The sequence below is a fragment of the Castanea sativa genome, chromosome 6, assembly GCF_040712315.1.
Source record: "Castanea sativa cultivar Marrone di Chiusa Pesio chromosome 6, ASM4071231v1".
Taxonomy (NCBI): Eukaryota; Viridiplantae; Streptophyta; class Magnoliopsida; order Fagales; family Fagaceae; genus Castanea; species Castanea sativa.
Window position 1 is genome coordinate 40,769,850 of NC_134018.1, and position 13,399 is coordinate 40,783,248.

At 32.9% G+C, this 13,399-nt stretch overlaps 1 protein-coding gene across 1 annotated transcript; it reads right to left on the reverse strand.

The window, feature by feature from the left end:
* Positions 1–4,692: 4,692 nt before the first annotated feature.
* Positions 4,693–10,391, reverse strand: LOC142639957 (uncharacterized). The gene is made up of 7 exons (XM_075814079.1): positions 9,990–10,391; positions 9,732–9,901; positions 9,314–9,612; positions 7,822–7,926; positions 6,367–6,730; positions 6,083–6,183; positions 4,693–4,817 (listed from the first exon to the last, which is right to left on the reverse strand). Exons 1-7 carry the CDS (start codon positions 10,389–10,391, stop codon positions 4,693–4,695), a joined length of 1,566 nt encoding a protein of 521 aa, XP_075670194.1.
* Positions 10,392–13,399: the final 3,008 nt, after the last annotated feature.

Below are 13,399 nucleotides of genomic sequence, written 5' to 3' on the forward strand. Positions count from 1 at the left end.
TACCTTGATAATAGCTAATCCACATAAAATTATATATGATAAAAATAAAATAAATTTTAGTTTTGAAGAATAAAATCTAATTTATTAGAGATATTATTTTAACTTTGATTAAAAAAATATAAGTTACTGCATGGGAGACCGATCTCCATAAAATAAAGGCTCAAGTTGTTTGAAAAATTGAATGTTAATGGTTATTATTAGGTGCAGTATTAACATTTTTTGTAATTTAAATTAGGTTGGATATTTGTTAACTCAATATTTTGAATGCATTTTTGTAGAAAAAAATCAATGCAGAACCCGCATATATATATATATATTCTTCAAACAATTTAATTATATTAATCTACAATTTTTAAAGATTTTTTAATACAATCTTTGGGTATTTTATTTATATAGCGGGACCCTTAATACCTTTTTAGTCTTTTGGGGCAGAAGGGGCCTAGACTTAGGCCTTTTAGTGACCTGTATGTAAACTTTAGGGTCCATTTGGTTGGGAGGATGTAAAAATGAGAAGATAGAAAATAAAGGGAGGATGGAAAAGTGGGAGTATAGAAAAGTTTTTAGTTTTCCTCAGTTGTGTTTGGTTGAGAGAGTGGAAAAGTAGAAGGATGAAAAACTTTTTAGTTTGGTTGAAAATAAGGTTTGTATAAATTTACTATCATGTCCCTCTTAAATAAAACAAAAGGTAATACATTATACCTTTTATAAAATTGTGTATAAATAAAAGTGGACATTTCAAAAAATAGCATAAGAAATCATCCAAAAGCGTTTTCTTAAAAAAATAATAAAAATAAAAATTAAGAGAAAAAAAGAAAGAAAAGAAGAAAAACCCACCACCTGACAAAACAAAAGAAAGAAAAAAGAAAAAACCAAGGTTACGGTGGAAAATTTTCTCAATGTTATAGTGAAAATAATAAACCAACGTTACAGTGAAAAAAAAAAACCAACGTTAAAGTGGGGGCAGTTTTATCAAAAAAAAATCTCACTTTTCACACTAATTTTCTCTCTAATTTGGAGAGATTGTATTTTGAAGGGGGAGGAGAGAAAACTTGTGAGCCTCACTACTTTTCTCTCCCCTTCCCCCTCTCAACCAAACAATGGAAAATGTCATTTTCCATCATATTTTCCTCTCCCTATTTTTCATCCTTCCTATTTTCACTCCAACCAAACACACCCTTAAAGAACTAGCTTTATTGTCACTTTTTATTGAACATTATTGATCGCCTTACGTGCCATCTAAAACATGATCAAATTAATTTATAAAAATAAAAAATGTTGAGTGGATAGAAAAGGGAGAGAATAATATTTATTTAAAAAAATATATCTATTATATTTGTTTGGTAGAGAAGATGAAAAAATAAAAAATAAAATTACTATTATGCCCTTGTTGTAATTTGAAACAATGGGATAATATGGGTAATTTTATGTTAGTGGCTTCTCTTTTTTTCATCTCCATCTTTCCTTCTCAACCAAACACATAATTATTATGTTAGTTAAGAAACAACACATTGCAAATGCGACAAGTGGCTTAGTGGTAAGGAACTTGAGTCAACAAGAATCCAGTCTTGGATTCAAGTATCCGTTCTACCAGTGCATGTGTGTTGGTGCTTATCTCATTCTCGATTGCCATAGAAGTATAGAGGTTTGCCTATTCCCCTGGATGCTTTTTTTTTTTCTCCTTGAAAAAAGAATAAGAAAAAAGAAAAGAAGAGAAAAGAAAAGAAATGAGAGAAAAGATACAACACGTTTACTTTAACATCATCAATGGGGCTCGACTAAGCATTATAGAATAAGGATAAAAACTTATTAATTTGTCATACAAAAACATATTTTCGGTTGCATTCTCGCTTTATCAAGGTTTAGCACTTCATGGGCACTTGGGCCTACCCTCCTTAGTTTTCCAGTTGTTGTAGCATGGACATTCTTCCTTGTGTCCATATGCGCCCGAGGGAACGCACAGACATTTGGCACAGCATTGGTTGCAATAGAATAAACAAGGCTTCGGGTGATGTGTTTCTGAACACCGATAGTCACAAGCGTTTGGACACTCTACAATGGAATGAGATTCAGAAATTCAAAACTTATATGGAAATGTATAAGAGGGAAAGTAGTAAATGGTTGAGGTAAATTAAGATCTTGTACCTTCTGGGAGAAGTGAGCCTTCCCCACCAGCCTGTTGATATACAAAGAGAGTAAAATTTTGGTGAGCAACTTAAAAATATAATGATATGAAATATACTAAACTGAAGAAACAAATGAGTTTTTTTGGCCAAGAGTAGCTCAACAAGCACCTTTTTGTATTTTTAGAAAAAAACGTACATGGTTTAAATCCCCTCTCTATAATAAGTATTAACTATATGTATACTTGAAATATTAATAGAGTGTGTATGTATGTATGTATGAGACACAGAGAGAGACTCACATCTAAAACTCCAATGGAAAAGGAAATGATAAGAATGAGAAATAAGCCAAGGTGCAGCCATGATAGCCTCGTCATATTTTCTTCAGGATCTAGGTTCTGGAGGTACAAGGCTGATGGTGCTATTGAAATGATAGGATCATGTACCTATATGTATATATACAATAAGTTTCTTAATGCACTATTGGACATGATTGAGCCCCATTCGGCATCAATATGGTAATTCTATTAAATCTTTTTTCCCTCTTGTGGAAACAAGGAATAAAGCTGGCATTTTTTAATGTCTAACAACTTGTTTTAATGACTTTAATTGAATTGCTTAATACAATTAATTGGTTAAATAAATGCAATTGTGTCTCTAATTAATGCTTAATACAATTAGGGCATTTGGGTGGTGGGTTTATTGGTTGGAAGTGTAAGTCAAAATTTAAGAACGAACAAGCTGCAAAAAAGAGAAGTCAAAATCTGTCAAGCTCAATTGATTGAAGAGAAGGCTCGATCGATCGAACTGTGATTTTGCAGATTTTTAAATCAAGCCCAACAGCCCGCGAAACGTTTAGGGTTTGAATCCAACACTGTTAGGTATAAAACTAAAATCCTAATACACATTTTTTAAGACTTGAGAGTTACTCTTGTGAGATCTATGAGGTTTTGCACCTTCTAACTCTATCAAGCACATACCAGAGATCAAATCCATATTGCTAGTAGTGGTGGAGTAAAGTTGTAGTCAAGCCTTCAGCTATCAAGTGTACTGAATATCAAGGCATGAACAGGTGGTTCATATGAGAACAAATCAAGATCAAAGAAGTTAGAGTAGTTTAGAGTCTGGTTTGGTAAATACGTTAGATTTACTACAAATGGGTATTCTAGATTATAAATCTCTATTTGATTTAGTGGATTCTCTTGGGAAAGTTCCCCTCAGGTTTTTTACCTTGAAATGAGTTGTTTCATTAGTTTTCTTAGGTCATCACATCTTGTGTTATTTACTTTTTTATTGTGCATGATACATGTTATGAATGTTTAACCTAGATCTGAATAATTAACCTAAATAATTACTTGGCTAATATATTAGATTAAACAAATTGTGTTTTTCAAGGGTCTAAAACTTAACACACTATATCCATAAGGCTTTTGTGGTTTCTCATAAAAATAGAAAGTAGAATAATATTAATTTTTTTGAGATAATTATTTTTCTTTTTAGATGGTTAGAAATATAGGATTGAGATTCAGTGCAATTAACCCATTTCCTTCACAAAAGTTTTTACATTCTTAACTTTTTAACTGTTTGTTTGTTTAGACCGCTTCAAATAGATTGTTTAACCTAATATATTAGCCAAGTGATTACTTAGGTTAATTATGAGATTTAGGTTGAACAATGAAAGATCATATCATGCATACATTGGAAAAGTAAATAACACAAAGATATGATCACCCAAGAAAACCAATAGAACAAACAATTTGGGGAGGATTTGACCTATCTATACTCAAGGTAAACAAATCCACTAACAAAGAATTGAGCTTTTTTTATAATAAGATTTAACCCTAAATCTATTGCTACCACCAGTAGTAACCTACTGACACGACCACGTGCAAGTTCCGAATCCATGGACTCTTCTCTTTTAGATTTGTAGCACACAAGCTCCCACGCTTATGACTTTGAGATCCCACTCAAAGGTTTTAGATCACCACATGTTGATCTTGTAGCAACTAGATTCCACTAGCACTAGATTGTAGATCTTGTTAATGTAGACGCTTGTAGAGTTAAAAGGTACAAAACCTCTTAGATGTTACAAGGAATAACTCATAAGTCTTTCAAAAGTCTTCAAAATGTAGTTAGGGTTTTCCTTTTATACTTAGGAATGTTGGACTGAAACCTTAAATGTTTTCGCGGGCTTGGGCTTGATTTAAATTCTGCAGAAATTATTTTTCTGTGATTTTCGATCGATTGAGCTTCACTGAAAATTACTTCTTTTTCTTGCAGCTTGAATATTCTTGAGACTTGCCTTGAAACACTTTGAGCAATGTCTAACAGTTATTCTAGATATGTTTTTATTCTCGGTTTGCCAACATATACAAATTAGGACTCTAAGAGCATTCTCATCAAGAATGCTAAATATTTTAGCATTTACCATTTCAAAATCCTACTTTATCAATTTTAACATACCACTTTACAATCCACCAAACATCAAAGGTTCTATTATTTTACCACTTCATTTAAATATTCTTTTTTTAGGTTTTCTTTATTCTTTCTTTATATTTGCAAATTACTACCATTAACTACCATGTTTTTTGTACCTAGCAACAACCCTCACACCTTTCTCCTTCACCAACCTTCTCATCCTTGTAGCATCAACAAATGATCCACCTAATGCATACATGCTCAATGTAAGCAAATAACCTAATGAATTTAAAGGTTCCAACTGCTCAATGCATACATGCTCAATGCAAGCAAATAAACTGATAACTTAGAATACATATCAATTAAAGAATTCACCATATACACTTCAAAACCAAAATTAGCACATGCTTTATTCAAGTCCGTGAACCATTCTTCCTAAATTCAAGTCCCCTAAATTAGCACATGCTTTAAGGAGACCCACCATAGTTATACCATCCGGTTCAATGCCAACCTCAAAAACCATCTCTCTGAACACCTGTAAACCAACCCAAGCTAGGAATAAATGGACGTGCTCTTGATATTAAATCAAGTGAGTTTTCCAGAATGGAACTTCCAAAATTGTCAGGCACAAAAAGTCACTGTTGCAAATTCATCCAAAGCAAGAAAGAAAAAAAAAAGAAAAAAAAAAGAAACATTTAGAAAAGCTGGCCATATTTATCTTCTTAATGAAATTTTGCAAAAACTGGGTTTTATAGTACACCTTAAGTTGTTGAACTTCTTGAGAAAAATTCTGAAAGTAAGGGAACAAAAGACTAGCCTCAGCATACATTTCTCCAACACTTCACACAATTAACTAAGCTTCCAGAGAGATACACAACTTTTATAAAGAGAAGAAGTTTTGATTCACTTCCCCCAAGAAAAAATAGAGTGACAAAAGCAGAGTAGTCCTACAAAGAGAAATTGGCAACTTGGGTTGTTATGTTTTCAGCAACACTAAACTAGAAATGTAGTTCAATAAAAGTTCACATACATAACTCATATGAAAATACAATAAAAACTCGCACACTTGAAGTTCCTATGACTCGCCATGTAATTGCCATAAATGATTGATAAGGTCCAATTGGAGTTGATAATGGATTTCTTGGTCTCTAATGCGTTCATGACTTTGAATGAATGCCATAAATCCATTTGCATGCTCACATGACACTTGTATAGAAGGATTATTCACTTCATCAATTTGTTCATAATCGAAGTTTACTGCTTCATTTTCATCTTGCTCATCTTCGACAATCATGTTATGGAAAATTATGTACGCTTTCATGATTTTTTGGAGCATTTTAGGATAAAAAAATCGTGCACGTCCATGAACAATTGCGAATCGTGCCTATAGTACTCCAAATGCACGCTCAACATCCTTCCTATATGCCTTTTGGGCTTTTACAAATAATTTTTTTTTCCTTGTGGAGCTTGAATTGTCTTCACAAATGTTGCCCACTTTGGATATATTCTATCAACAAAGTAATATCCCATGTTGCAATTATTACCATTGATTGAGTAATTAACTGGAGGAGCACGTGCTTGTGCTAGCTTTGAAAATATAGGTGATCGTTCTAACACATTAATATCATTATTTGATCCAGGTAACCTAAAAAATGCATGCCATATCCAAAGGTCATATGATGCCACTGCTTCCAAAATAATAGTCGGCTCATGAATATGACCACAATATTGACCTTTCCATGCACATGGACAATTTTTCTATTTCCAATACATGCAATCAATTGAACCTAACACACCTAGAAATCCATGCCTTTTGCCATGGGCTAACAATCTAACGATGTCTTCATTATTTGGCTTCCTCAAATATTCCTCAGAGAAAATATCAACCATAGTAGTAACAAATTTTTCCAAACTCTGTAAGACAGTGGTTTCTCCAATCCGCACATACTCATCCATAAAATCACCCGTTACTCCATACGCAAGCATCTTGAGTGCAGCAGTGATCTTTTGAAAGGAAGATAACCCAAGCTTTTTGCCACAATTTCTTTTTTGGACAAAGTACGGATCATGAGTTTCTACTTTAGAAATAATATTGAGAAAAAGATAACGACTCATCTGAAATTTCCTCCGAAATACTTTCTCTGGATAAATTGGCGAGTCGGCAAAGCAGTCAAGGTAAAGCCTTTCATGGCCTGCCAAATGGTTACATCTAATATAGGAACGACGTTTTCATGACGTTGAATCCATGACAACTTCTTTGATTATTTTATCCTCATCAGAGTCATCAAGAAGCAATTTGCAAAACAAAGAGCTACCCATGAATACTACTTTCAAGACAACAAATGAAGAGCAAATCATTGATAAGATAACAAATGTGTTTTGATGTAGTGCTGCCAATGGAAAAATTGTATTGTTTGGCATTCTCAAAGTCTTCACTGTAACAGAGCTGTGTGAAGTGGTGACCTAACTAGAAGTGAAAGAGAGTCATGTTTCATAAACATGATGTACTAAAAGAATCTTCTCATAAACAGTAGATGTACTAACACAATAAGGTTTCTAGCAGGCCTTTTCCTCAATGGAGAATGCCTTGAATAGGATGAAAGTCAGGGAATAGAGAGAAGAGATAGGGTGGACATATCTCAAAACAAGTACAAGCATAATTTTTTTTCTTAAATTAATCTCTACAAAGAAACTTGAGTAGATGCTATTGTCCAATCTGTTCACATTACATCAAATTTAAAGCACTTAAAGATGAAAGATAAACGCCAAGAATTGCAATAGCAATTCAACCTTAGTTGTCAAAGCCAAATTCCAACAAAAAAATCCATAGAATTGCAATATAGCTACGGGAGCAAAACTATTGGCAAATACTAGAGTGAAAATGGAAATAAGTTTTCTTAATTCATTTTTTGTTATATATATATATATATATATATATTGTACTTGAATATTGAGTGTACCTATAAGATACAAGCATGAAATTCTGCAATGTAAAAGCTGGGATAAATTTGTAAAATTACCAATCAGACTTCAATCTTCAATTACCAATCAGATAAATTTGTAATATTTTGTATTTTCAATCTAACACAAGTATGGACAATTAGACTTCAAATATGCTAAACTACACAATTCCAAGCGACATTCATTTGGTTTGGGAAGGTTTCATTTAACTCTAAACACATTCAAATCCAATTGAACTCCCTAAATTTTAAGGAAGCAAAGAAGAGAGAGAGAGAGAGAGAGAGAGAGAGCAATGACCAAGAATAGCATTAATTTCCCACACCTTTCAGTTTATCGACACCTAGGTTTACGGTAACCGGATATCCACTGTCAAATTTTCCATCAATTGATCCAGTCACCGAATAGCCAAGTGATAGTATTGGAGAAGCTGCATATAAGATAAATAGCATAGATCTTTATTACAGCAACACATGCTAACATATAACCAACCACTTGAAAAACTATATCACATAGGCATAATGTTCAAAATGGGAATCATGATGCAGGGTGTTAACAAATGTAAAAACTTCTCAAAGCAAGTTTACAAATTTCACAGATAGCTTCCCTATTAAAATTTATATAGTTGATTGACTTTCTTAATTACAATTTGATGAAGTTAGTGCAAAGGGGCATTGTATAAGCTCAATCACTAATAATGAGTTTCTGTACTCAACTATTTAACTTGAAATGATGAAAAAAAGTAATTCTACTTCAAATCTTAAAATGTTCTCCAAAGAAATTCTAAACTTTGCAAATAAAATGCAATCTAAAAAACTATTATGCTCCAAAGTGCAATCTGGACTTGCAAACATGGGAGGAAAATTACATAAAATGAGTGATTTGAATTTGAGCCTTGTAACTTGACCATGAAACATGCCCAGCAGTGCCGCACACACTAAAATCAATGGCAAAGACCATTTCATCAAATATATTATGCCATTTAATTAAATTCATCATAAATTTTTCAAACAAAAGTTGTACAACACTTAGAAATGGCATTGTCAGATCTCATGATTCAAAATCAATCATTAAAAAATTTCAGCATTGTGCGTTCCAAAGATACTCTCTTTCTTACCAAATCATCAACCGGGAGCCCATTCTATATGTTATTAAGAACTTAAAAAGATTTAATTTATTTTTAAGAAAGTATCTTGTTACTGTATGAGAAAATTACAGGACAGCAACACTTTCTGAGAAAATGGCTTCACCTATCTTATCACTGCCTATCTAAATTCTACAGTAAATGCTACCTCAGTTTATGAATCATTTAACATGGTGAAGTCTTGCTTCTCAGTTTTGTTTTTCCAACCAAAGCAGATCCTATAGCTAGCTGGCAGCATTTCCTTTTATAATTACTCTGAAATAATGTAACAAGAGACACGTGCACACCCTCATACACAACCAGCAGATCCTATTATTTAAATGGCACCAAAATCTCAAAATCTCAATTTTATTCACATTCATATAACATAGCTCTTACATTGTTATTTTACACAAAGCAAGTAAATATCAAAGAATACAATGATCTAATGCATTCCTTTTTTATATATAATATAAAATAACAAAATACATCAACCATTTTCTAACGCAACAAAGTTGATCTAGGCTTCAACAAAATACATCGACTATTTTTGTAACATAACAAGGTTGATCTAACTACTACAAAATACATCAACCATTTTTCTAACATAACAAGGTTGATCTAACTACTACCAAAATACATCCATCCAAGACATCATTTACATGTTTCAACTTTCAACTACCAAACTATTTACTTGACGCTTGTCTTGCAAGGATTCCTTCTTGGAGTTGTTCATAAAAAAGTTTTAGTGCTTCGGACATGCCACTTGTGTCCAAGCTCATAATTCTCTCATCCTCTATCATACTTTTGATACGAAGCTTTTCTCTTTCAATTCTAAGTCTTTCTTCCTCCATTTGAATTCTTTTCTCCTTAAATCGAACTCTATCCCTATCCCTCAACTCTTCCAATCGAATTCTTTCCTTATCCCTCAACTCTTCCAATTGAACCCTTTCCGCTTTGATGCGGAGACTCTTTTTCTTGTTTTTGTAAGTCCTGAATAACTTTCATTTTCTTTGATAACTATTCTCCAACATCTTTCCCACTAGTCTTTTTCTTTTGATTGACCTTTTTGGCCTTCCTACCTATTGGTCTCTCGAAGTTGCTAGTGTGACACGTCATCCCCATCGGCAATAGATATTGAACCTTGAGTTGGAGGTAGCACTACTCTCGAGTATTCCTTAGGCATGCTCCATTTTGGTTGGTGCTTCAACACATGCCAACAATGTTCAAATGGAAAGTCTTTTTTGGCTTTTTCTTTATACATAGCCTTTGCATTTTCAATCTAACAAAATTAAAAGAAAATGAAAATAATTAGTATCTTCAAACTATTGGTGAATATCTATTTTGAAACTATCGCAATATAATTATACCTTGTCCTGTTCAGTTGTACCACTATGAGGGGTTGCTTCAAGTGCAGCTATGAACCCATAAAATCTACTTGTCTCCCTATTAATCATTCCCCATCGACTTGATAAGGAGCCAACAGTACGTGTGGTGCCAGATGGGCTGTAATGGTAGAAGTATTGCCAAATTTTTGCCAAGAATCTTTCTTTTTTCAACTCATTACCATGCATAGCATCAATACTAGTATTGAGCCATGCCGAAACAAGCATATTATCCTCCTCTACACTAAAGTTGGTGCCCCGTCTCAGCGGTTTATTGGAGGTGGTGATCTCAACTTTAGGGGAAGAAATTGGGTTATTTTGGGATACACCCAACAAAGGAGAGTTAACATCAATTTGCCCTTGTATGATACTAGTGTAAATCGGCATGTATTGTTGTGAGTCCATAAGTAGATAATGTACAGTCAACTGAAGTTCAATATACAATTAGAACTAATAAAAAGAGTAAATAATTACAACTAGAGTAAATAAGTATGTGATAATAGTCAATGAAAACTGAGCAGAAATTGAGTGTGTTTGTGTTCCTAACTATCAATGAAGTCAGAGACACTTTCAACTCTGAAAATACAAGAAGAAGAATGCTTTCCAATATATCATCATGATAAATTCCACAAAAAAATTTCAAAAAGAAAAAATTAAAGATTTAGACTAAAATCATAGAAAGATTGACATATATAACTAACCCGTTTGGAGTTGAATCAGCTAGAACTTTTGCCCAATCAGTGATGAACTTGTGACAAACTTGTGACAGCAATACAAGACCCACAAAATCCCTAACCCAAAACAAAACCTAAATGGAAGCTTAACCTATGGAGCTTCAGTTTGACTAAAATGGAAGCCTAATCTCCTCCCTTGAATCTTCGGTTTTGAGATGAGAATATGGGTTTCAAGAATGAGTTTTTGGGTTCGACCAGGGAGAGAAGAATGGGTTTGGTCAGGGAGAAAAGAGTGGGTTTGGTCAGGGAGAGAAGAGTGGGTTCGAAATGGGTTCACTTAGAGGAAGGAGAGCAGAGGCTGTGTTTGTGATGATGGTTTGGTCAGAGGGAGTAGTGAAGCAGAGATGGGTTTGGCAGTGTAGGTTGAGGGAAGGGAAGAGCAACTTAGGTTGAGGGAGAACAAAGAAAATAAAATAAAAAAGGAGAGGAGGCAGAGGCGTAGGCGTGGGAGATAGAGAGAACCAAAAAAAAATGAGGGAAAACAAGAGGAGATAGGCGCAAAAAGGGAAGCGTGTGAGAGGGAAAATGAAACGTGTTTTATTAAACAATTTATTTATTTATTTATTTTTTCAATCTTGCTCCAGTGGGCTGCTAGAGATAGCAGTCCACTGTAGTTGGATTGCAAAATGCATAGGATTTAAAAGCTTTGATGGAGTATGCTTTTTGATCTTTTGATGCTAAAATTTAGCATTTAGCATTCTTAATGAGAATGCTCTAAAGATTTAATCCTAAATCTTTAGAACCTAACATTAACTTTAACTTTTTACTTATTTCTAATAAATTTTTTTATTTAATTGAAATTGAAAGATTTTTTTTTTCAACTCTCAATCTCAATCATTCATTACAATTAGGTATTGTACTTAATTTCAATCCAGAAATATATACATTATTTTAGTAATAAATACCATCTTGTCTCTAAGAATGTTTGGATGATATTAATTTAATTGGTTTTTTGTAATGTTTCTGTTAAGATGTAAATGTATAATTATAGTTTTTGTTGTATGTTCATTTTGGGTTGTCAAACAAGTTTTTTAGTTTAAAAAAAATTATCTATAAAAACAGAAAGCATAGGAAAAAAAATTACCAAACATGCCCTAGGTTGTCCATAAAAATATGCTGACATTTGATATAATTAGACCCTCATTAATGCTTATTTATTTATTGGCTAGAATCTAATTAAGGAGAACATGCCCGTTTGCTAGAAATATTTGCGTGGTTACCACATAAAAGAATCTATTACCTATAATAAAAAGTGCAAGTGTGAGGATATAAGTATATTATTTTTATTTTTATAAAAATAAAAGTGCGAGAAACCAAATAAATAGTGTTTCTATTGACCTAATATTCACACCGTTTCGATGCGTATAGTAAGAATAGCAAAAAGTGAAACGGTACAATTGGGCTTCTATGATTCAACTGGGCCGGCCTAAGTACTAGGCAACTTAGGCCTAGGCCTAAGGCGGGGACAACATAAAATTAGTCTTGGACCCCATATAAAATTTTGCCTTAGCCCCAAAATTTGTTGAGCATGCTCCGCGATTCAACACCTACTTGAGAACCAGTGAGGGAGAGAAGAGCGTAGAAGAGTCCGTGAAAGAGAGACCATGGAAACGAAGGGAGTAGATTACATAGTTTATGAGTTTGTTTGGATAGAACTTATTTTGCTGAAATTGAAAACTGAAAACACTGTAGCAAAATAATTTTTAAATGTGTGAATAGTGCTGTGGGACCCATTTTTAATGAAAAAGTTGCTGAAAAGTAAAATTGTGGGACCCATGAACAGTGCATTTGTGCACTGTTCATGGCTGAAAAGTCCAAACTTGCGGCTGGATTAAAAAAAAAACAAAAAAAAAAACAAAACGCGGACGCAGGAAACGCGCTATCCAAACTCCACCTATATGGCCTTCTACTTGCTGAGCATGAGCGTTTATATATGTTACTTTGTATGGTGTGACAAGGTAAGGGCAAAGTTTGGCCAATTGCTACAATTCTACTTAATAATTTTTTTATTAGATATGAATTTTTCCAAATTTATTACAATTGCATTACATTTTCTTCTTATATACTTCAATATTTGCAAAATTTTCAGAAGATAAAAAATTAATAAGTATTTCGTCAGTCAAATGTTTAAATTTTAAGTTTTTGAATAAAAAATATGTTTATGGATCAAATAATACTTAGCATTTGATTGTCATTAAATTTTGACATGAATGTTAACACTATAAAGAAAATGCAATCAATTATTAATTTTATTTATTTATTTTAAAAAAACAATTATTAAAATTTAAAAATATGTAACCTTGTTAATATTTTTATCGGGAGTTGTAAGATTATTGACTACAACTAAGTTTGTAGCCAAACTCTGAGGCTGCTTTTGGTTGGGTGTAAAATATTTTCCGAGTGTAAAATAATTTTAGGTGAAAATATTTTCGGGAAAGGAAAATATTTTTAGGTGTTTGGTGGCATTTTAAAAAATACTTTGGAAAATATTTTCAAGTGTTTGGTAACATTCTGAAAATGCAAATTTTTTACTGATTTTTCACATTTTCTCAACCATTTTCTCACATTCCAAACAAATTTTATAATAGAACATTACAATCCATCAACTTCTAAACAAACAAAAATCAAATAAAAACCATGGCCAAATCAAATCAAACTGAG